At 43.6% G+C, this 23,482-nt stretch overlaps 2 protein-coding genes across 5 annotated transcripts; both read left to right on the top strand.

Moving 5' to 3' along the window:
* The first annotated feature begins 942 nt into the window (after positions 1-942).
* On the top strand, positions 943-10,527 carry ubp1 (upstream binding protein 1). 3 transcript variants are annotated; one of them, XM_026348515.1, is made up of 16 exons: positions 943-1,891; positions 3,743-3,894; positions 4,783-4,859; positions 4,942-5,047; positions 5,144-5,250; positions 5,376-5,528; positions 5,624-5,734; positions 5,867-5,974; positions 6,213-6,319; positions 6,408-6,462; positions 6,776-6,869; positions 6,961-7,051; positions 7,147-7,265; positions 7,374-7,516; positions 8,068-8,119; positions 8,218-10,527. In XM_026348515.1, the coding sequence occupies exons 1-16, from the start codon at positions 1,776-1,778 to the stop codon at positions 8,253-8,255; spliced, it is 1,629 nt and encodes a 542-aa protein (XP_026204300.1). In that variant the 5' UTR covers positions 943-1,775; the 3' UTR covers positions 8,256-10,527. The 3 variants fall into 3 exon arrangements, with proteins under 3 accessions (XP_026204300.1, XP_026204299.1, XP_026204301.1); XM_026348514.1 differs by having other exon boundaries at positions 944-1,891; positions 6,408-6,504; XM_026348516.1 differs by lacking the exon at positions 943-1,891 and adding an exon at positions 2,514-2,984 and having other exon boundaries at positions 6,408-6,504.
* Positions 10,528-11,589: 1,062 nt separating this feature from the next.
* pdcd6ip (programmed cell death 6 interacting protein) lies at positions 11,590-23,253 on the top strand. Of its 2 annotated transcripts, none has more exons than XM_026348218.1 (18): positions 11,590-11,900; positions 14,305-14,359; positions 14,450-14,519; positions 14,858-14,985; positions 15,497-15,650; positions 16,332-16,432; positions 17,473-17,604; positions 17,809-18,031; positions 18,189-18,312; positions 18,473-18,650; positions 19,418-19,529; positions 19,627-19,796; positions 20,247-20,495; positions 20,879-21,013; positions 21,172-21,266; positions 21,413-21,548; positions 21,643-21,848; positions 22,124-23,253. In XM_026348218.1, exons 1-18 carry the CDS (start codon positions 11,695-11,697, stop codon positions 22,299-22,301), a joined length of 2,652 nt encoding a protein of 883 aa, XP_026204003.1. In that variant the 5' UTR covers positions 11,590-11,694; the 3' UTR covers positions 22,302-23,253. The 2 variants fall into 2 exon arrangements, with proteins under 2 accessions (XP_026204003.1, XP_026204004.1); XM_026348219.1 differs by having other exon boundaries at positions 17,488-17,604.
* Positions 23,254-23,482: the final 229 nt, after the last annotated feature.

Genomic DNA, 23,482 nt, shown 5'->3' on the forward strand with positions numbered 1-23,482 from the left:
CACATATGCATCTGCTCTGGCTGTAAATTTAGATGCAGCTAAAGAGGGTCCCAGATATTTTACCAGTCTGACCTGTTACACCCCCCAACCTCCCTGCAGCCAAGTCTCTGCAGTTAATGATGTGTTTGTCCTTAAAACTATTCTCAATTTATGCAAACAACCTGTTATATTTGAGAAGAGGAGACATGACTGCTCATCTACAAGCTGTGGTGGAATGTAACCTTAAGTATTACAGTATACTGAGGTAATATACTTCACCTCACTTCATTTTTGAAACATCTTTTACTTTTTCACCTCTGCAATTATTTGACAGCTGATGCACTGCAGATAAAACTAAAACTAATATGCAATGTGGTTAAAATTGGCTTCCCCTGCAGGCTGCAACTAAAATTGGTGCATGTATTTAATTTATAGTCAACGTTTTTGTACTTACTTTCCTACAGTTCCTAGCTTGCAGTTGTAATACAGGCAGATTTGTTGAGGCATTATGTATGAGGCACATGTAGATCAAATCTGGACTGGAGTTGGGTATGGGTGCTGTTGTGTGGTGGGACATGTGTTGGTAGCCTTCCACTGAAGACTTCTGTGCAGAGACATGGTATGAGCACAACACGTTGGAGTTTCCTGGGTAAAGTGTGTTTAATATTGTGGTCTTATTATTATTATTATTATTATTTCCTTTCACCCCCGTTGGGCCCCATTAACCGTGTCTCTACGTTACCAAATGTTTCTGAGAAGGAAGATGCTGGTTGCAGACATCCACAACATTTGCATCTCCCTGCACCTCTGTTGACAATAATGACTTTGTGGATGTGTTACACCACAGTTACAGTTGGGCACAATGACGGCAGCTCGGAGGCCTCTGATTGGCTCACGGCTCTGCGCTGGGCGCAGGAGGCGGCTTGTGATTGGCTGACTGCCGCTCTGGCATCCTTCCTGGGGCTGGCGGTGGCAGCGCTGCAGGCTTCACAGACCGACAGTCTGTACGCCGAAGGAGCCATGTTGATGCCTGGTTTTGTGTCAACCGCTGCACTCTGGATGGTTAAAGGACTGCGTCTCAAGGAGTGGGAGCCTTTGCGGTGATTCCTGCCCCGCAATGAGAAGAAGAGAGCGGGCTGGGGTGTTACAGGGAGCGCCAGAGGACAGCTGCTCTTAGGTCACCGGACACAGTTGATTCAAAGCAAGTGAAGTTGATGCTAGTTAGCTTGGTAGCTAGGTAGCAACAGCTGTGCGGACGCTGCGTGGGATGAGGCGTGTGGAATAAAACTATCATTTTGACTGCTTGTTGCATTTTGTCGAGCTAACAGTGGCTAGCCTGCTTGAAGACTCTGTGCCTGGGGCAACGCTAACATCGGGGATGCTGAATTTATGTTAGCCTGCTCAAGTTGCCTTTGTAAAGCTAGCTAGCTGTTAGCTAACTTTAGCATGCTGACAATCAGCTCGCATCTTCAGTCACGACTAACATTTGCTAGCTGAGCGGATTTTAACTCAACGTTACTTTCAGACCGTCTGCCAGTTGCGGAGCTCGGGGCTGTGTGACAAAAGCCCTTCAGATTATCCCGAGTGGAGATATGGCGACACATCCAGTCTCTGTGGAAAGCTACCAGTTCGCCTGCCCAGCTTGCCAAGCAGCGGCTAACGGGCTAGCAGCATAACTTTGCTCTCACGGTGTCACTCAGAAGCTGCAGTGCTCACTTCCTCGCTAGCCGACCTATTGTACCTGAAGCAAGCTGGCGGCCCTCCGAGTAGAAGCCGAGGATAAGGAGCTGGGACCGATGGCCTGGGTGCTGAAGATGGACGACGCCACCATCGAGTCGGGGCTGGTGCACGACTTCGATGCCAGCCTGTCCGGCATCGGGCAGGAGCTGGGGGCTGGAGCCTACAGCATGAGGTTAGAGACGGAGACAACACGCCCGCCCAGCAGCTTCCAATCATTAATGTTTCGATAGAGAGGAAAGCACGTATTATGTCTGGAAGTGTTAACATTACACCCCCATGTCTGTGTATGTTATTCCCTTTGTACTGACTGTCATGGCTTCTGTTTGTTTTGGGATTTCGAGTAAGGAAGTCACTGCAGGGTGCCACGATCAGGGTCAGAGAAAAGTAAAGGAAATACACGTGTCATGCAGTGATGGACCAAGGCATCATATCAGCTCATGCTACTGCTCAGATTATAGTGCCAGAAAGAGGACAAAACATGGTGTCTACTTAAAGATAAGCCAGAGGAAGTCTGCAGGAGCTGCTCAGTTTGGCCTCTCAAAGGAGTAGGTTTATCAGAACAGGTCAGAGGTGTCTGCAAACACACATTTGAATATTTTATCTTAGTTGATGTGTCTGATTGATTGGGAAATTGGCTTCAGTGCTTGGTTTTCTCTGTCCTCACACATGAACACCATGTTTAAAATGAAAACATACACCCCTGCTACAGAGAAACTGGCGATTTCATACTAACTTTTCCCTTTAAGAGAGTGACACATCCATTGTCAGATTGTTCAAGATGGACTTTACTGATGTCAAATTAGTATTGTTGTAAACCACCTGTTTAATTAGTAACTTTTGATAAGTGTGCACTGTATTATGTAACCAATTTAGGGCGTGATGACATTTGTGGACAGGACAGAAGGTATTGTGTGCTCTGCAGACTGTGACGCCTCTTGAGGCAGATTTGTGATATTAGGCTGTAAAATGTAAAATTTGACTTGACTTGCATGCGTCTTATCATCAGCCTCGTCGCCCATCTGCTATTAGCATGCATTTATCTCACTGTGACGTAGGTGTGTGTCTCTTTTAAACAAGTTTACCAGCGATGGGTTGTGTGAGTGTGTATGTTAGTGGCTCCGGGAAGAGTGCTATCTGTGGTGTTTGGGCACGTTACGGTGTGTGTTTGGAGCCAGCAGCTGGTAGGAACAGAATGTCTCGGTGTGTCTCAGTGCAGCCAGGTCCTCAGATTTCAGGAACCAGATGTAGCAGGGCTGGGCACTCAGGTTGGTTTAAAAAAAAAAGTAATTTGGAGAATGTGATTTGATAATGAATAAATTCAACAGGCTGCTTGTTTTTTGAGGAAGATGCGGCAGAAATGTTTTGATATTGTCGAGTTGTTTTTCATAAAGTTTGGAGAAGCACCATGACTTGCCAAAACATTTTCCTGGTAATGAGAGGCCACGATCTACTTGCATGGATAGGACTCTTTTTCTGCACATACTCTGAGATCTACACACACACACACACACACACACACACACATTCATTCCTGTCCACTGTGCACTCATTGACACTTGCACCATTTGTCAGGGTGAGCCGAGGACGTGTCGGCTGTCTTGAGTCACTGCCAAGTGTGAGCGATACTGTGTGTCAGCAGCTCAGCCCATCTCTGGGTGTTTTTGTTCATTTATCCTGCTTCTGCGGCCTCATGCATACATAATAAGAGAGCCATGTGATCGATGGAGAGCCTTTGTCACTTATTCTAAAATAAGCCGGTCGAATTAATATTTCCGCACTATGAGGAGGTAAAATATTGTAACCAAAAGTGGTGTGTGCAACAGTTTAAATGGCAGCTAATTTATCACTTGTTTTAAGAGATAATTATAATGTTGAAACACCAGAACAGTCGCATAGTCCAAAAGTAAGGAACATGCACCAGTTACTGTGGCAGCTGCTCTGTCTTGCTTGTCATTCCTGCATCATATCACTGCTAACTGTCTTTCCGTGTGCTTTCTTCATTCTTCCCATCCTTCTCTCTCAGTGATGTGCTGGCTCTGCCAATCTTTAAGCAGGAGGACTCCAGCCTTCCCCCTGAAAATGAGACCAAAAACCCCCCATTCCAGTATGTGCTGTGTGCTGCCACCTCACCTGCTGTCAAGCTGCATGACGAGACGCTCACATACCTGAACCAAGGTGAGATGCAGCATAATAGAGGAGTGAGGTTGACTGTTGTTGGTACCTAATCCTATTCTACTTTGTTTCAATTTTTTGGTACCATAACAGCTATATATATATATATATATATATATATATATATATATATATATATATATATATACACACACACACACACACACACACACACACACACACACACACACACACACACACACACACACACACACACACGTACGTAGCAGTTTTCTTTTTTTAGGCGGTTTAGTCATCCATATCATTAGATCAAGGAGCATGATGTATGTAAAAATATATATATTAACTATAATATTAATAGTACACAATAGTGCACTTAATGTAATGTACCAGACTTTATAATGGCAACAAACAACTTTGTATTATTATCTACAGTAGTTATTCTAATCGAGTCAGGAGAAATTTAATACATTTTATTAAAATGTATCCCTTAAAACTTAAATAAGAATAAAGCATACAACAGACTTTTAGTTTGTTTGATACAGAAAAATCTCAGCGGTGTGGTCTTTTTTTTTTTTTTTTTTAAAGGAAAATCAGACTGCATGTGGGAAACATCATAGGTTCTAACTATCTACTCCTTTTCGCCACAAGCCTATTTTACTAGACTTCAGTGAGGACAAGGCCATAGATTTGTCTCATTTCTGAATAAAAATTTCCAGTGGAACAATTTCCAATAAACACATCTCAGACACTGAGACACTACAATCTCCATGACTGGACAGTAAGAGGTCAAAATGACCCTGATGACTTATTACAAAAGTCAGTTCAAGCGATTGACCAGTTCTTTGTAGGGCAAACAAAGCGTATACTGGTTGGGAGAGGTGTAGGAATATATACAGCTGCTGATTTCCATTATTCTCTCTCTCTCAGGCCAGTCTTACGAGGTGCGTATGTTGGACAACAGGAAGCCAGGGGAGTTACCAGAACTCAACAACAAGATGGTGAAGGTAAGAGGATCCTCACAGCTGGGGGACAAACATCGTACATCGAGTTCACTTTGTACCTAACGTGCCTCGTGTTTGTGTGCAGAGCATAGTGCGAGTGGTGTTCCATGACCGCCGGCTGCAGTACACAGAGCACCAGCAGCTGGAGGGCTGGAAGTGGAATCGTCCTGGCGACCGTCTCCTTGACATCGGTAATGATGCCTGGCTTGAATTGTTTACTTTAACCATCCTGTGTGTGTTTTGGAGGTCTAATATGTGGGAGTGTGTGTGTGTTCTGTGTGAGACAGATATCCCCATGTCAGTGGGTATTGTGGAGCCGAAAACTCACCCCTCCCAGCTCAATGCTGCAGAGTTCCTCTGGGACATGAACAAAAGAACTTCTGTTTTTGTGCAGGTAACACACACACACACACACACATACACACACCAGCTGTCTTCTGTGGCATCTGTCGGGTGTGTCAGTGAAGTTGTACATCAAACACATATTCTGATCAGTCTCGTCTCCTCTGCTGTCCGCAGGTGCACTGTATCAGCACAGAGTTCACTCCCAGGAAGCATGGTGGAGAGAAGGGCGTCCCCTTCAGGATCCAGATCGACACGTTCGCCCTGGGAGACGGTGGAGAGTACACAGAGCACCTCCACTCTGCTTCCTGCCAAATCAAAGTCTTTAAGGTACATGCTCCTTCTCCTGTGGAGTAAATGTGTTGACATTTTTCTGCCACCTCTCACTAACTAAAACTTTTCTGGACTCCCCTCTCCTTCTTTAGCCAAAGGGAGCAGACCGTAAACAAAAGACAGACAGGGAGAAGATGGAGAAACGCACAGCTCAAGAGAAGGAAAAGTACCAGCCTTCTTATGATACCACTATCTTGTCAGAGGTCAGTGTGCAGCCAACTGATTTTACCACTATGAGGCTAAGCTGAAACAGTCGTAGGCCTCAGCAGGATTTCCCTCAGGTTATTCTCACTGCAGTGCAGTTTGTTTTACTGGTTGTTTGTGTTTGTGTGTAGACGAGGCTTGAACCCATCATAGAGGATGCAGGCGACCACGAGCTGAAAAAGTCCAGCAAGAGGACACTTCCCGCTGACTGTGGTGACTCCTTGGCCAAGAGAGGCAGTGTAAGCATTGTGTTCTTCTCTCCTTCACTCCTCTCCTCCATCACTGCCCTCTTTCAGACACCTGGCTCTAGTAGGCTGTATGTTGTAGTCACTAGTTCCTCAGCTGACACTGTTCTGAAATAGATTTGTTATCATGTTGGATGCAGTGAAGCTGGTGCAAATGCCAAACCACAAGTAATTCCACCAAAAAAAACTCTCTCTTATGAAAATGATTGAATATTGAAATGCCTTTCCTCAGTGCTCCCCATGGCCAGACAACGCCTATGTCAGCACCAACCAGGCAGCTACTCCCTCCTTTGCCTCTACGCCACTGTCCACATACACGACCTCCTCAGTACCAGACAGGTAACTGTGTTTGTGCTTGTTTGGTTTGGTGTTTAAAGAAGATGTGTATTAATGTCATCTGACTTAATCGTCATCTCTCGTTGTCTAGTGACTCGTCCTCTCCCAATCACCAGGCAGATTCTGGGAGCCATGGCAATTCGGAGGTCAGTCTGCTTCCTACACACCAGGAAAAAGTTCAATCATTGGTAAAGAAAATGTGGATTTTTGAGGAAGTCTAGCCTCTTTTCCACATTCCCCTCCTTTTTCTTCTTATTCTTCCTTTTATTATGTGTCCTAGCTGTGCACGTTGGCTCCTCTGCTGCCTACAGTTACCCATAACACCCTTCTCTGCCTAAACATTGATGTGTAGTCTTGTTAATGGTATTAGAATCACCTGTGCTTTTATGTGTCTGTCTTCTGTCATTCACACTGCTGCATCTTCAGTTTCAGTAATATGTGTGTTTCTCTCCTCTACAGCAGCTGAGCCCTGCTGCGACAATACAAGAGACACAGAAGTGGCTACTGAAAAATCGCTTTAACTCCTACACGAGGCTCTTCTCTAACTTCTCAGGTACACACATTATTACATACAGTATATGCACAACACGCAGATGTAGAGTGATAACTGCTGCAATAAAAGTGACTCTGTCCTCCTTATGTAGGTTCTGATTTGTTAAAGCTAACCCGGGACGATCTGGTCCAGATTTGTGGTCCAGCAGATGGGATCAGACTCTTCAATGCCCTTAAATCCAGGTGTGTTGAAGAGTGTTTACTGTAACAACAGCAGTGGACCTTTTCCATTCACAGTGGTGCTCATTGTGTTTTTGTTTTCGTGTGTGTTTGTGCAGGTCAGTGCGTCCCAGGTTGACACTTTATGTCTGTCAGGAGTCACCTCAGGAGAGCCCCCTGGCGGAGAGACACGGCACCAGTGAAAATGGAGAACACAGCATCTCTTCTAGTTTACACGGTACAAATTAAAACTCTCTGTACAATAACAGATGTTTGTCCCTAACAAGTAAAAGGTGTTTGTGAATGTTGCGGTTTTAAAACGGGTCTCTGGTGTGTTTCCGTGCAGTGTATCATGCTCTGTACCTAGAGGAACTGACAGCTGCAGAACTGATCCGCAAGATGGCGTGTGTGTGCAGCCTTCCACTGGGAAAAATCAACCAGGTGTACAGACAGGGTCCGACAGGCATACACATCCTACTTAGTGACCAGGTATCACTACACACACACACACGCTGTGGCCCTTTGCTAAACCCTCTCCATTTGCACTTTAATATTGTATTCAGAGTATTGCACTCGTTATAGATGGGTTCTCAATATTAAGTTGAAGGAGATCATTTAAAAAGGTAAACTTTAGGTTCTAATGAAATCAGGAACAAACATCACCATGGATACTGACGTGTGTCTTGCTCACTGTTTTAGGGGATGTATATGTGCATTCATAAGTCAGTCTTATTATACTGAGTAATGTTTGCTGAAGCTCATATAGGAAAATGACAAAGTATGATGAGCGGGGAGTCAGTGTAGCCTGCTCAAATTTACAAACAAAGGCAGTGTGTACAGAGGAAATGTAAATGGCTAAAGATAGTAGGCAGCAATTGAGACTCACTCGCTCAGTCATGAGGAGAAAATAAGGCGTGTCACTGTTTTGTGTGTTTTGCAACCTGGATATATAATTCTGTATTTGTAGTTTCATGTATTTGCATGTCGCCTGCTGTCAAACACAAACTGTGTTGTTCAGCATCTGCTTTGTTTATTCCCAGATGGTTTACAACTTGCCGGACGAGAGTTCCTATTTGATCAGCACTGTCAAAGGTAAGTCCAAAACAGTGTACTTTGGCAAGAAACAAGCTCAAAACAATCCTTAATTGACAAGGATTTTCTGTACTTACCATTCTTTTGTTCTTGTTCAGATGAATTGGGCGAAGGACTCCATCTAATCCTGAAGTAGTGATGAGGACAGATGGCATCACTAATACTCAACCCTCTGTTTTGGAGCAGAAGCCTCGTTCTATTCCTCTCTGCCTCTCGACTCTTTCCTTCTGCTGCCTCCCTCTCTCTCTCTAAACGATGGAAAGCAGAGAGACTGCGTTAAAGCCATGTAAATGTTAGAATCTGACATGGGTGTGTCCACTGTTTCATATTGAAAACGCTATTAACAGAGGAATTTAGTTTAAAGAGGAGAGACTGGGGGGACGTGCGGTTAAGGGAAAGACACCAATCTATGTATTTTGATTTAGTTTTTATTTTATTTTTATTTTTTTGTCTTTTTATATGGTTTCTGTGTGTTGAAGGGAGGTAGGAGGCTCCAGGAAAGAGGGGAGAGTGCTGAGTGGACTGACAGGAGAAAGAAAGCGGAGTTTCCTTTTTGCTCGTTGCCCTTCCTACACATGCACACTCAGCACTAGGCCAGTATTTGATAACCTCTACTGCTGAACAGCATGCGATTTCAACATACTAACTTGCTTAAAATAAAAGAAACCCCATTTACTCTGCTTGTTTAACATTCTCTTGGGGTTGTCCTAATAAACCATTTATTGATTAGCTGAGGTTGACAACCCCTGAAATGTCCAGGCTAAAATTGTGAAAGTAATGTCATTTGTGAAATTTGACGCCAACGTAAATTTTTTTTTTTTTTTTTTGACTTTGTTGGATGGACTGATTTGATTAACTGTTGTCACATAGTGTCATTCTATGTGATTTTAGACTTCCAGCCATATCTCTCTGTCTGGTAACAGGATGTTGCACTCGGCTCAGCTCTCTTTATGTACTGTACGTCCTGTTTGACCTGAGCTTTTCAGAGTTTTTAGTTTATTCTGTATGTTGCTCTCATTGAATTTACTTGTTTCTGGTGCCATATTGGCTTTTTTTAGCTCGTCTTCACACACACACACACACACACACACACACAGAGCACATACCCATTGTCTTTGACTCTTCTGCTTTCTGTGCTGATTTTGAAACACTGGTTTAGACGAGTAGAGTTTACGCCGCCTGTGCAGAAAACGAGGAACAGACCTCAGTAGAAGACTGAAACATGGCGCAGTCACGCCTATCCAAAAACCTACTATAATGTGGACCAAACAGGTTTCAGATTGATAGGCTTTTCTAATTTTTGTTTTTGAGAAAAATCCTAATTTTGTCTGTACATCTTGGTCATTAGAAGCATTAAAAGATTTGGTAAGAAGGTGAATGAGACACTCATCTAGTGGAGCTGCTTGTACACTGCATGTGCAAAGTAAAAAAACATCCATTCCACAATTTGCTCTACAAGAAACAACCACTCACACAGCAAACTAGTTGAGTGCTGTAGCCTGGTTTCAATGGTCTCCTATTTGCTATACAATCACAGCAGCTTCACAACTATCTTCAAGATCTTGTTTTTGTTTTTTTGTTGTTTTTTTTCAGGAGGTACAGGTCCTTACTTTGAAAAGTGACAGGGAGCCTCACACAGTTCCTGGGAGTTGCTGTTGCTTTAGTTGACCTTGATTTTTGGTACATGGTATCTGACTGTGTTGTAGTGCATACAGTTTGCACGCCTCAAAGTGTCAGAGTATGTGTGTGCATGTGTATCATTTCTCATTCTTGCAAAGAAAACTTAATTATGTTAGTAGTTGTCATAAACCTTTTCCTGTTGGTATAACGAAACTGTGTTTAGTGTGCTATTTAGTTTAAAGGTATGTGGAAGGGAGGAAGGGATACTCCGGTGCTTGGTGAGTGTAACTGCTCCTTCTTTTTCCAGATGTTAGAGACCAAGTCTGCACTGAAAAATCACAAAACTATAGCTTGATGTGTAGTCAGTAGTCCTACCATCACACCCTCTACTTATCCGCCTGAAGAGAAGGAAAACAAAACAAAAAAAAGAGAATGTTGAGACTAAAAGTGTCTTTGTCTCACCACACGCCACAGCCGGGACTGTATATCTGGTGGTGCTTACAGGGACACGAGTACCACAGCACAGTTTACTGTGTTCATCAACTCAGAACTGTTTGAGTATAAAGCAGATGTGAGGCAAACTCTGGTGAGCAGGTTCGATCCCCTAACAACCTGACCAATGGCCCGTCTGTCTGTGTGACTGAGTGTGTGAGAGAGTGTGAGCAGGAGGGGTGACCACTGTTCATGTACAGCCTAATGTCAATGACGATGCTTCTCGTGTGCACAGGATCGTATGCTGGAGATGTACACAACCACATGTGCTGGGAATAAATGATTTCATAACTTTATCTGGTGTCCTGCTCCATTATTAAACAAGTTTCAGACTTCAAAATGCAACATTATAGATAATGCAATAATACAATAATATATACAGTTCAGATTCTATGGAGAAGCAGTTTTCACAGGCTGACGAGTAGTTATTTAAGATACTCTTGTATGGCATATTTTACTAAACCAATAAAAGCATTTCTTAATGATATGATAAGAACATAGTCTCTTGTGGCATTGAATTGTATTAAAGGTGACAAAACAGTGGCTTTTTGTTGCGGGACAATTGGATGACACACTGCAATGACTAATGTAGATTCAGAGCACAACACCTGGCAGACATGCCACAGTGCATATGTTAGGGACACCAAATCATGCTAATTTTCATTCTGGCTGTCATATCAGAGGCTGAATCACATCTGAGATAAGTAGTGAATACAGCTGTTGCAATTATTTATCAGTCAGGACAGAAAACTAGCACTTAATTTGCATCCTGGAGGTCTGAAAACAGCTGTTAGCTCACACATGAATGTCTCCAAGGGACTGTCAGTGACAGTGTGTTCTTGTACAGGCTACCCAGTTGTTTTTGTATTGTAGCCTTTTTAATTTCCCATCTGGTTTTACACCAATGACACAAAGACATGGACAATTGGCAACTGACATGGACCTCCAGACCCCCATCAACACCAGGCTTGCTGTGTGGCAGCTGGTCAGTCATAATTTAACTGTTCAAATTTGTATTTGCCTTAGTCAGTTAGACATATACACTACTAAAGCAAAGTATATATGTGCACAAGACCTTAGAGATTGGCCTTTTTGCATCACACGAATGAGAGTGTGTTAACATTAGTATTTCAGAATGTTTTACAATTTTAATGTATTTTTATTTAATAATGTATTATTGGACAAAGGGTTACATGAATACAGGCAATATAAAATAAAGATGCTGGTCTGAATTAATAAAGTACCCATCCCACTCAACATAGGCACAATAAAACTACTCAAACTGTGCAGTCATTGCTATCGAGACAGTACTGATTCTGCGCAGTGCGACTCTCCATTTCCCCATGACGTCATTTGACGTTCCCAGTCAGAATCCAGGAAGTAGGTCGCTCTCTTGTTGTTTGTGTTCGTTGGACGCTGATCGTCTGTTTTTCTCATTAAAGAAGTCCCTTTTACGGGCCGAAATGGCAACGTTTATTTCAGTCCCGTTGAAAAAGTCGTCGGAAGTGGACCTGGTGAAGCCGCTGTCGAAATTTGTAGCAGCTACTTACTCAGCGGGCGAGGAGCAGGGAGAGTATACCCGCGCCGTGGAGGAGTTCAACAAGCTCCGCAAGAACGCGCTGGGAAGGCCGCTGGACAAACATGAGAGCTCCCTGGAGATCCTGCTCAGGTAGACACGCTGATTTTTATTACAAACCTGGTCTAGGTACAACGCGACTAACACCCATGGCACCGATATGGCTGAGTTCGCTGTGCCATTGCCGCACCCAGGTGTGTTAGCTTTCAGTTGCTAACTTGGAAGCTAAAGTCAAGCTAACATGCTAGGAGCAATTTCACACCCAAAATAACGGAGTCATGTGTCGTTTATGCCAAGATTCACTGAGTAGCTAACGCAGACTTGGCTCTTTTACTCATTTAACTTAACCGTCATCTAATCGACATGAAAACAACATTTCACACCGAGCTAGTTATGATCTGTAGCTTTCCATAACGTTAATCATTGAAATGACTTGGAGAAAGTTCTGTGGTTCAACTTAGCATTAGAATTAGCCTTAGCTTCAGCGTTCATCTGAAACTTTATTGTTCTAAAATGAAACAGAACATACATTAAATTGAACATAATAATGATGCAATGCTAACAATAAAGCTTAAAAGTTAAACATATGCTGGACCCCACCACATAGCCTCAAAGGGTTGTGTAGTCAGTCAGTCAGTCATCATCAGGCCCCATCATCACGGGGTTCATTGTTCATCAGCTGACTTATCCCGATCCTTCTTCTAGGTATAGAGACATTAAGAGAGAGTGAAGTTATCCATATGTCTTTTTACAGACATTGAAAGCCCTCTGTACCTTCAGTCACTGTTGCATCAAAAGGTCCCACCACAGATGAAGAAGATGTCTTCCATGTCCAGGTTCACTTGTGGCTGAGGCCTTCAGTTCATCAGCAGCCAATGAATAAACTTACAGTGTGGCCAGTCCCACAGTTTTTCATATCAGCAAATAGAGATCAGCGTGATAACTCTGTGCAGGTGTGAGAGTGAGGGGGAAGTAGAAGCAAGGGACAGTGAATAGCTGTGAATCCCCAGTGGAGTTCATGTTGTTAACAGCCCTATAGGAATCGAATGACTGTCACATGCGAACCATTTTGCATAATTTTGAAGTGTGATGCATACAGGATTTATGTTTTTGATACAAAGTTCCTCCTATGCTCCACTGATCCTGCCTGACTGCTGTCATGCTATTACACAACAGTGTAGACTAATAATTTTTTAATGACTTGGAATGGAAAAGGCTGACTTTTCCATTAGAGCAAAGTAAGTAGTAAAAAGTTAATAGTGGTCCTGTTACTTATCAGTTTATTATTATCTGTAAAAACTTTACACTGTGTGACCTAATCTTAACCAACATATTCAATTACTGTGTGACGTATAGAAGCCCCGTGTCATTACAGTTATTGTTCTCTGTGACTCATGAGTCGTTTAATGCACCGGGTTTGCCCAGATTACGTGAGTAGTAAGGTATGCATTAGCAGGTTGCCGACCTTCCATTCATCTCACAGGTGGAGTCCAGCCTTTAGCACAATAGATAGTTTGAACTTGTGTAAGTTTATACTAGATGAATGGTCTTTTACACCAGACTGATAGTGGTGGTGTTGATTGTGGTTTTATAGCAGTTTTGAGCCTTTTGAACTCATGTTAATTGCATAAAAATGATCAAAATACAGAAATACCTGTTGTTGTAGTATCATTTGACATATATCTCAGCAGAAACTTAAGTTAGCTGTTTGTGCAGAATGGGCTCCCACTGCTGGTGCTGTTGCTCCTTGGCACTCTGTGCATGTCTTTTAACCATGTGCCAGGTAGTCAGGACGACAGCCCCTATCCCTTTCACAGGCCAGCAGACATGCAGCTAATATGTCACCACGGATACTGCTGTTTGTCTAGGACGTTTTCTTTCTCACTTCAGTTAACTAGAAGGGACATGCACACGTGTGTCTCTGTGTATTTTAATAGTAGACTGTGTATGTGGGTAGTTCTACATATAAAACCAGTCTTTGTTAGGACTCCAGTTCTTCCTGGCACTGGAAAAGTAGGGTAGATAAACTGGAAATAGAGGATTTCCTAACCAGCCCCTCTGCATGTTGTCATTCCTAATAATAGACGGTTCACATCACAGGCACAGATACTGACTAGAAAAATAGCTATGTAACTATCACTCTGTGTGTGTGTGTGTGTGTGCGCGTGCATTACAGTGTTCTTCTCTGTTGATGTTTTTTCCTGACTCATTGTCAGGCGTCTCGGAAAGAACTTCCTCAAACCACACAGTTGTAATTATGTCATAAAGTCACTACCTTTTATCCCAGTTTTTCAGTTATGATTTACTGTGTGGTCTTTTTTTCCTTTATTCCTTTTCCACTTAAATTTAATTAAACGTAAGATCAGTAATAATCACAATAAAGGCACTTCTTTCTTTCCGGTGAAAGCAGTAATCTACTATTTGTAGAGAACAATCAGAAGAAGTTTAGATACATAAAAACCATAGTTTTAACCCTGTCTTTCCTTTTTCTCGGCAGATACTATGACCAACTGTGCGCTGTTGAGCCCAAGTTTCCCTTCTCTGAAAACCAGGTAATTCATTGCACAGCACACAGGACTGTGGGTCAGACTTATTTTCACAAGAGAAGAAGTTGAACACAAAGCTCCCTTCTGTTTCTGCAGCTCTGCTTAACCTTCACATGGAAGGATGCCTTTGATAAAGGATCGCTGTTTGGTGGCTCAGTCAAGCTTGGTGAGTGCAGCCTCTTATCAAATGCATTTGTATCTGTGGAAGTATAAAAGTCTTTTTTTCTTCTTTGCAACCAGAAACAGGCCGAACAAGGTGCTGAGTTAAAAAAAAACTGCCCCCAAAGTTAATGTGTGAGAAAGAGAAAGCGTTTTAACAGAAACTAATGTCAAGATCAGAGGCTAAGAGATTCTCAAAGAAAATTAATCTGTTCAGGAAATGTCTCTGGTGACAGCAGGGCATCACATTTTGGCACATTTAAATGAATTAAAATACATTTTCCTCAGTTAGAGGAGCCTTAATTCAATTGTTTGTGTTTTCACTCTTGTGTGTGTGTGTTTTAGCTTTGGCCAGTTTGGGCTATGAGAAGACGTGTGTGTTGTTCAACGCAGCAGCTCTGGCCAGTCAGATTGCTGCAGAGCAGAACCTGGACAACGATGAAGGACTTAAGGCTGCAGCTAAATACTATCAGGTGGGTTTCCCGTCTGTTTCTTCACATACTTGCCGATGTTCTGAGCGACACGTCTCATTTTCATCATTTTCTTATTTAGTATTTGTAATTAACATTTGTCAAAAAGAAAACGGGAAACAAACAAAAGCTATTTTCACTCTCTGTGATTAAAGTCAAGTCTAAGGCATCTGCATTCATTTTATGTAAACTCATGTCATTTCGCACATTACCACGCTATAGATATGCAAGTTCCTTCAGCAAAAGTAGAACAGGATCCTCTTTCACCAGTTTGCAACAGCAGCTCATGTTGAGATTTACACAACGAGATTATTTCCTCTTGTTCCGATTTTGACTTGTTCCACTCATCACAATAAAGCTGTGCCCCAGGCATGAACATGCTCACTTATCTGCGATTAGCAAGAGACAGTGTGTTAAAGTTGTGATGCTGCCACCACCTTCAGTCTGTGTTCACAAACCACTTTTGTGAAGTGGTGTCTTATCAGCCCACCTGTCTTTATCCATGACTATGCAGCTGGCCAGTGGTGCATTTGGACACATCAAGGACACAGTGCTGTCTGCACTCAACAGGGAGCCCACGATGGACATCTCCCCTGAGACCGTGGGCACCCTGAGCCTCATCATGCTGGCCCAGGCCCAAGAAGTGTTCTTCCTCAAAGCCACCTCAGGTACCAAGGACAGATCTCCCACCCCCCAACAGTGCAAACACCCACAGTCTGCACTTCATAAGAAACTTTTCTGTGCATTATCATCATGATTTATCTCCACTTTTGTCATGTATTTATTGAGAGAGACCCACAGTCCAGGCCTTAGTTCTACAAAGTGCACCACAAACTAACTGCTACTTAGTCTTACTCAGTAATATGTCTGGAAAGTTTCAGTGTTTAGGGTGTCACAGCTACAGCTACGTGACCAGTCTTGCTGATGTAAAGGAAGCAGAGTAATTAAATTTAGAATAAATGACATATTCCATTACTCGCTCATTAGTTGTTGTTGTTGGGTTTTTTTTTTTTTTTTTGCCCTACAAAAATAGGCCTCAGCTCAGTCTCTAGTGTTGCTTAAGCTCAGTTTTCAATATTACATCGAAGATATGAGCTCCCATTTAAACAAAAATATTTTCTGCTGAGATATTACATTTATGTTGTAATTGAGGTTTTACACATTATAGGAAAGGCAGTTTCATCAAGCAAAGTTATTAATACTGTTGATAAATAGAAGGGAGTGTCATCAATCAGTTACCAAACTACAGTTGAACTGATCAGCCTGTGATTTGAAGATGAGCTGTATCTTGATTGTGTTGTGATGTTGCTCATTGCATGGCTTTTATAAGTTGCTCGTTCACTCAATAGATAAGATGAAAGATGCTGTCATCGCAAAACTGGCCAATCAGGCAGCAGATTTCTATGGGGACGCCTTCAAGCAGTGTCAGTACAAAGACAACCTTCCCAAGGTATGTTGTGGACACACACACACACACACACACACACACACACACACACACAGTTAAACTTAAAAACTGTTCACGTTTGAAGAAGAAACACATTTAGAGTTTGGATTCTGTCTGGTTTGACATCCGTTGTGTGTCTGGTTGTGTGTACTGTTTTGAATGTAAGAATCTGTGAGGGTGGGGGTGAGACGTGAAGAGTGCTACTCATGTTGTGGGACTGTCCAGGTTACAGCCTCTTTCTGTTCTCAGTGGTCCATTTCCATCCTGTTTTTACTCTGACTTATTGGTTACTACTAAACTGCATTTTGACCTCCATTCTTATTGGTCTCTCACCATCTAATCACGGGCATCTGAAGTACTTCACTGTCTAACTCTGTGATGAAAGCACACACCTGCACACACACTACCTTAGACTTACATTGCATACATCTAACATTAAGAGTGGGTGCAAATGCAAGTGTCATGAAGTTTTCCTCAGTGACAGCAGCACAACACACGTTAGCTTGAAGTCTTTTAATTGCTTAGAATAAAGACATCACAGAAAACATGATCATGGACATTGATCTGTGTCTGAAAGCAGCATCTCTGTTATCCCTGAATGCCTAAACTCAGACACACCCATTTACTGCCATAATTGCAGTGAAACACACACACACACACACACACACACGTGGCTTTGGGGCATTTGATGAAGGTATAGCAGCTTTTTCTAAAAGGTTAAACACTCATGGTCTATTCTGTTTTCTCTCTCGTTGTCTTCCTTTCTTTCTGCATCCCTTGTGGTGGTGGTGGTGTGGGTACCGGTGGTGTGTGTGTGTGTGTGTGTGTGTGCGTGTGTGCGCGTGTGTGTGTGCCCGCGCATGCATGTATTCTTTTTGCACCCCTCTAACTGCTTGTGCCTGTTTGTGATTGTCTTTTGTGATGTCGTTTGTGATTTGACCTCGCTGCTGTGTGCTCTTTCGTGGTTTGCCTTGCCATTGTGTATGTGTGTCTATTTCTTTGTGTGCCTGTGTGTTGCTCTGTGGTTGCCTCTCCCTGGTCAGTATTTTTATTTTCAGGAAGTGCTGCCGGTGCTGGCAGCCAAGCACTGCATCATGCAGGCCAACGCTGAGCTGCACCAGAGCATGCTGGCCAAGCAGAAGAAGCGCTTTGGGGAGGAGATCGCTCGTCTGCAGGTAAACTTGATTTCACATGAGCTTTAGATTCTCTGCACTTCAGATATGCCCTGCAATCTGTTACATTCTCAGCTCACCATTCATCACAATTCCTGTGTAATTAGAAAAAAACAAATTCACCTTGATATTCCACGTCAGAAGTTATAAAAACACTCTTTGAAGCCTGTTGGATTCTCATTTGCTTCTCCCCTTTCGTCACTTCAGCATGCAGCAGAGCTGGTGAAGACTGTGGCGTCTCGCTACGACGAGTATGTGAGTGTCAAGGATCTGACGGACAAGATCAACCGCGCCCTCACAGCTGCCAAAAAAGACAATGACTTTATTTACCACGACCGTGTGCCTGAAGTCAAGGACCTGGAGCCTATCGGCAAGGCAGCACTGGTCAAAGCCACCGCGATCACACCTCCACTCAGTCAGAAATTCACAGGTAGGTTATCTTTTAGTTTTAGCACAATCCTCTCTCACTTTTTAAAAGCCTAACCTCAAACCCACTGGTCAGCAGAGGATTTCAGAAGGCATCATTTCTACCACACACTCTGACTTGGCTTTTCTAATTAGATGTTAACTTGTTTTCTTTGCTTCAGATCTGTTTGAGAAGATGGTCCCTATGGCGGTGCAGCAGTCCATGAGCATGTACAGCCAGCGGAAGGCTGAGACTGTTAACAGACTGGTGGGATCGATGAGGGAGGCCACTAATCTCTGCAACGGGTATGTTGTCCTGTCTGTGTATGTTTGAGTCAGTGAGCAGATATAACGTGTGTAATTGTCTTCCACTGTCCACGCAGTGTGAATGATGAATAAATTATAACAGGACTTTGACGTTTTAGAGACAATAACAACTGACATGTGATGTATAAATGTCCATCAGGGTGTTGGCATCCCTGAACCTGCCAGCTGCTCTGGAGGATCTCTCTGGAGACTCTATCCCACAGTCCATTGCTGAGAAGGCCAGATCCATCGTGCAGCAGGGAGGACTGCAGAGCATCGAGCAGCTCATCAAAGACCTGCCTGAGCTTCTTACGCGCAACAGAGAGATTCTGGATGAGGTCAGGGGTGCACAGAAATATACAATATGCAATACACTTAATCTCACACGCCTCATCACACCCCAATCTTAAACTGATCTTAAAAATTAAAAAGCACTTTTAGAAGTACACCCTCTTTAACAGCTTGTCTCTCATATGGCTTTGCTGTCTTAACAAAGTAGCATATGAATCTAATGCTGTACAGCAGCTGACTTGGATGTTCTGAATATTGGATTTTTCTACTACAAGAACACATGATTACTAAAAACTCAGAATCGCTCCCCAGTGGCAGAAATCCCAGATCAGGATCGTCACTGAAATAATCCACTGATCTTTGGGCCAAGGACTGTCTGTCCTCCAGCCTCAGCCAAGCCCATTTTTTTAGTCATCTTGATGACAAACAAATAAACAGACGGGAGGAAAAACATAAAACATAATACACAATCTGTTTCCAAGTTTGTTGGCAGAGTTGAACAGTCCAAACCAAAATGTCTTAATTTGCCCCAAAACTAGTTGGTTTTGCTGTAAAAAGAAAAAGAGCAATAATCGAAAAATGTCAAGTAAAAAAAAAATTCAGCTCCCCAGAAGTTTGGGGAAGTGTGAGGACTTGCTGCTGTTCTGTATTTTATATACTGTACAGTAATCATACATCGAATGTCTTTGGCCTTCGGACTGTTGATCGTTCAACACCACAGCCTAAGCTGCAAAAATGACAAATAAAGGTGTAGACGTCTGATGTGTTTGTTTTTACAGCACAAACTCAGTGTGTTTATGTCTTTGTTCATCAGTCTCTGAAGATGCTGGACGATGAAGAGACGACAGACAAGGAGCTGAGGGCTAAGTTCAACGAGCGCTGGAACAGAACTCCCTCTGCTGACCTGTACAAACCACTTCGTGCAGGTACACGCACCTGTTTGCGTTTTATTATGCTTTCTTGTTGTTTACATGTTTACATTCACTGTACCTTATTCCCTCTTACCTTAACGCTTTCTCCCAGAGGGTGCAAACTTTCGCAACGTCTTGGACAAAGCCGTACAGGCCGACCAGGTGGTGAGGGATCGCTACAGCGCCCACTGTGAGATGATCGCCCTGCTGTGTAAACCGGAGAACGAGCTTGTTGCTGCCATCCCCTCCGCTAACCCGGCCAAGACACTGCAGGGCAGCGAGGTTAGTCAGTCGTTATTGGCAACTTTATATCTTCATGTGTTTGCCTAGTTGATGTAAAACGTAACTTTTTGTGCCACATAAAGCACCCAGTGGACACTGTGTGCTTTATGGCTCTGTCCCTCCTCCTCACAGTAGCTCCATTTTTCATTTTGCTTGCTGAGTTTGCATTGTCTTTCACTGGGGACCTTAAAAAAACTTAGCAAGCAGAACTGTGAAAGAGTGAGGAAGAAATGCGTGTCTCTCCAGCAACACTGCATTTTTTGCATGAGAGCAGTGTTGCTCCACTGGGGAACTTTAAGCACTTCTTAAAGTTCCCCAGTGAAACAATTCATGCTTGGAGGTGTTTGTTGAAGTGTGGCATAGACTACAGTCATGACAGGGATTAGGGGTCAGGGGTTAATGTACTGCAAAGTGATGGAAAATGTAAGTCTTGTCCATCTTTCACTCCAGGTGGTGAATGTACTGCGCTCCCAGCTCGCTCAGCTGGAGCAGATGAAGAAGGAGAGGGAGACCCTGGAGGGAGAGATCAAGGCCGTGACTTTTGACATGTCTGCCACCTTCTTGACGGCGCTCGCCCAGGATGGGGCCATCAATGAAGAGCAGTTGTCATCCTCCCAGCTGGACCAGTTGTACGGCACCTACAACCAGAGGGTACAGGCCAGCCTCCGCACACAGGAAGAGCTGCTGGGACAAGTTCAGGTAGATACACACACCTGCACAGTTTAGGAAGAAAGTATGGATTAAGCTGGAAGCTAGTTGGTTCTTGATTTCGTAACTAGGTCAGTATCAGTACTTTTAGCTGACTTGAAGGCTGTTGAGAGGTGTTTTGACCCCTTCTGAGAATAAAGCAAACTAAAAGGGAATTTCCTCTGTGAAATCACTGAATGGTTGAATTGGTCAAATGAAAAACAAATGTTGACAAAACTAAGTAAAACCCAGTTTGACCTCTGAAAGGCAAAGAGCGCTTGTATAAGAAGAAGTAATTTATAGTTTACCAAGCATAGATCAGAGGTTTCACATCTCCTCACTCTTCACCTCTTCAAACCTGTGATCTTTCTTTTAAACCTGTGATCTCCTTCCAGACATCCCACCAGGAGTTCAGCAGTCTGAAGCAGTCCAACACGGAGGCAAACCAAAGGGAGGAGGTCCTGAAGAAGCTGGCCTCAGCTCACGACAGCTACGTTGAGATCAGCAGCAACCTCCGCGAAGGCACTAAGGTACTCACTCAGCACAACACTCCGGCACGCGCGAGCCTCAGCAATGATGAACTGTACTGCGGTAATGCATATCCTGTCAGGAAATTTCAACTTTTGTTTTGTGGCGGTTTGCAAGCCAGATGATTTATTTTTGCCCCCCTTTTTTTCTCCCTACTCAGTTCTACAACGACTTGACAGAAATCCTGCTGAAGTTCCAGAACAAATGCAGCGACATCGTTTTTGCTCGCAAGACAGAGCGCGATGAGCTACTTAAGTACGTTCTTGTCTCGTGTGGCATTCATACGATGTGTTTAGTTAGATGAAGTTGAAGCTAGATGAGCCCTATGGAGTCCTTCACAGTTGAGAACATTGCACAACTATTGGATGTGATGTTTTCAACTTGTTTGGTTTTTTTTCCAGGGACTTGCAGCAGAGCATTGCCCGAGAGCCCAGCGCTCCATCCTTCAGTGTCCCTGCCTATCAGAGCAACCCTGCTGCACCCGTTGCGCCTGCTGCGCCCGCTGCTGGTCCAACACCTGCTCCCAGGACTGTATTTGTAAGCAGCCACTCACAAAACCAAAAGCTGAATAACAGGGAACTCGATAAAAGCTGAAGGTTGTTTTCTGACCTGTCGTCTCTCTACCTGACAGCCGCAGCAGCCTCAACAAGCGCAGCAGGCTTTACCAAAGCCTCAGCCCCCAGCCAGGCCTCCTCCCCCAAGCTTCACTCCTCAGGCAGCCACCACCATCCCCACCAATGCACCACCCACTGGCCCTCCCGCTACCAACCCACCACCTGTGGCCCCACCCTCTCAGCCCCAGGGACCACCTTACCCCACCTATCAAGGCTATCCAGGGTACGTTTTCCACCCCAACACCCATTTGACCCATTTGACCTCGATAACTCTGTGTTAACTCGGGATAAAGTGAGCAGCAGGTCTGGGTTGCATTTTTGGGTTATATCTGTATTTGTTCCACAGATTTCTAATCTCTCCCAGTCCTTTATTCTCTTACAAGCCTTACCTCATGTAAGCTCGTCATGTCAGTTTTACGTGAATCTGTCAGTTGACTGCTTTCTGAATGCTGCATTAACTGCATCAACTTTGTTTTCTCTGTTGTGGCGTCCATGCAGGTATTTCCAGATGCCTATGGGTTACAACCCTTATGCTTATGGACAGTACAACATGCCCTACATGCCCTACCAGGCGACTCCAGGGCAGGGAGGATACCCAGCAGCCCCTCCTGCCGGACAGCCCTACCCTGGCTACCCTCAGCAACCTCCACAGCAGCCCTACTACCCTCAGCAATAATTCTCCTCTCCTTCTCCTCATCCCTCTTTTGACATGTTAACACCAAATAAAAAATAATCCCCCCCAGCAATAACACTTTATCTCCATCAGCTCCCAGTTATCTCAGCCTTAGTTTTCTCTCACTCAGCAGCTGTGGAAATCTAATTGAAGGGCGATATTGGAGCTGCTTTGCACTTCTTCCCTAAAACCCTTTACTTAGTTTTACTTTATTCCATCTTTCTCTAAGTTCTTTTCTATCCCAGTTTCTACACTAGCTCATGTTTCCTGGATTCTGAGAGCACTTTTCTTAAACTATGTCAACTTTCATTAATGCACTAACCCCCTCCTCTAACCTGTTAGGTTATTTTTTATGTACTCGTTTTCTGATGGTTTTTTCATTGTTTAATTTAAGCCCTAACTAGTTTTCACTATTTACTGACTCATTGTCTGAGCTGGACTGATGTACAACACTCATAGAGGTAAATAAATTCCCAGAATCACTCCTGGTTTGGGAGTCTGTGTTTGGGTGGAGTAGACGACTGGTTGGTCATTACTAGCTTTGCCACTAGTGGAAGGACGCAGCTACATCCTCACTCCCCCACCCACTTAATCGACCCCCAGTGCTTCTATATCAACTATATTTTTATTTTTATAATGAATACCGATGCCTCACTCGTGTATAAACCTATACAAACGAATGGCCTGTAGGTTTTCTAATGTACATGATGACTGTTTGAGAGTTCTGCACTCGTTTGCTCTTTTCTCTTTTCGCTATCACCCAGGGAATGTGGGTATTTTTCTGTCACAATCAGAGGCTGTATAAGTGGGAGAAATGGTTCTATTATATAAATATATGTATAAATAAGACTCTGTATGTGGTTAACCGAGAAACTCTGTGTGCTGCACTCTCATGCTCTTGGTGTTGCTATTTTTATTCCTCAGCTCTAATGTGATTAAAACCAACTTTACGTGGTGGATGTCTTGCTTGGGTTTGTGTGCGTCCTGTGTTTTCCTCAAACTGTGGAGGTTTGTAAAGCTTCCAGAAGAGGGCAGTCCTGCAGCTCACAGGGGGGAGCAGCAGCCAAGCAGAGTTTCACCTGCCTTCATTGCCTCCTTTCAACCAATCAGAGAGTGAGTTGTCCTCTCCAACTAATCGGACTCCTTTTGACCTACCGAGCACTGGGGGCAGATCCCATTCAGAT

This window comes from Anabas testudineus, chromosome 11, assembly GCF_900324465.2.
Source record: "Anabas testudineus chromosome 11, fAnaTes1.2, whole genome shotgun sequence".
In the NCBI taxonomy this organism is placed as follows: domain Eukaryota; kingdom Metazoa; phylum Chordata; class Actinopteri; order Anabantiformes; family Anabantidae; genus Anabas; species Anabas testudineus.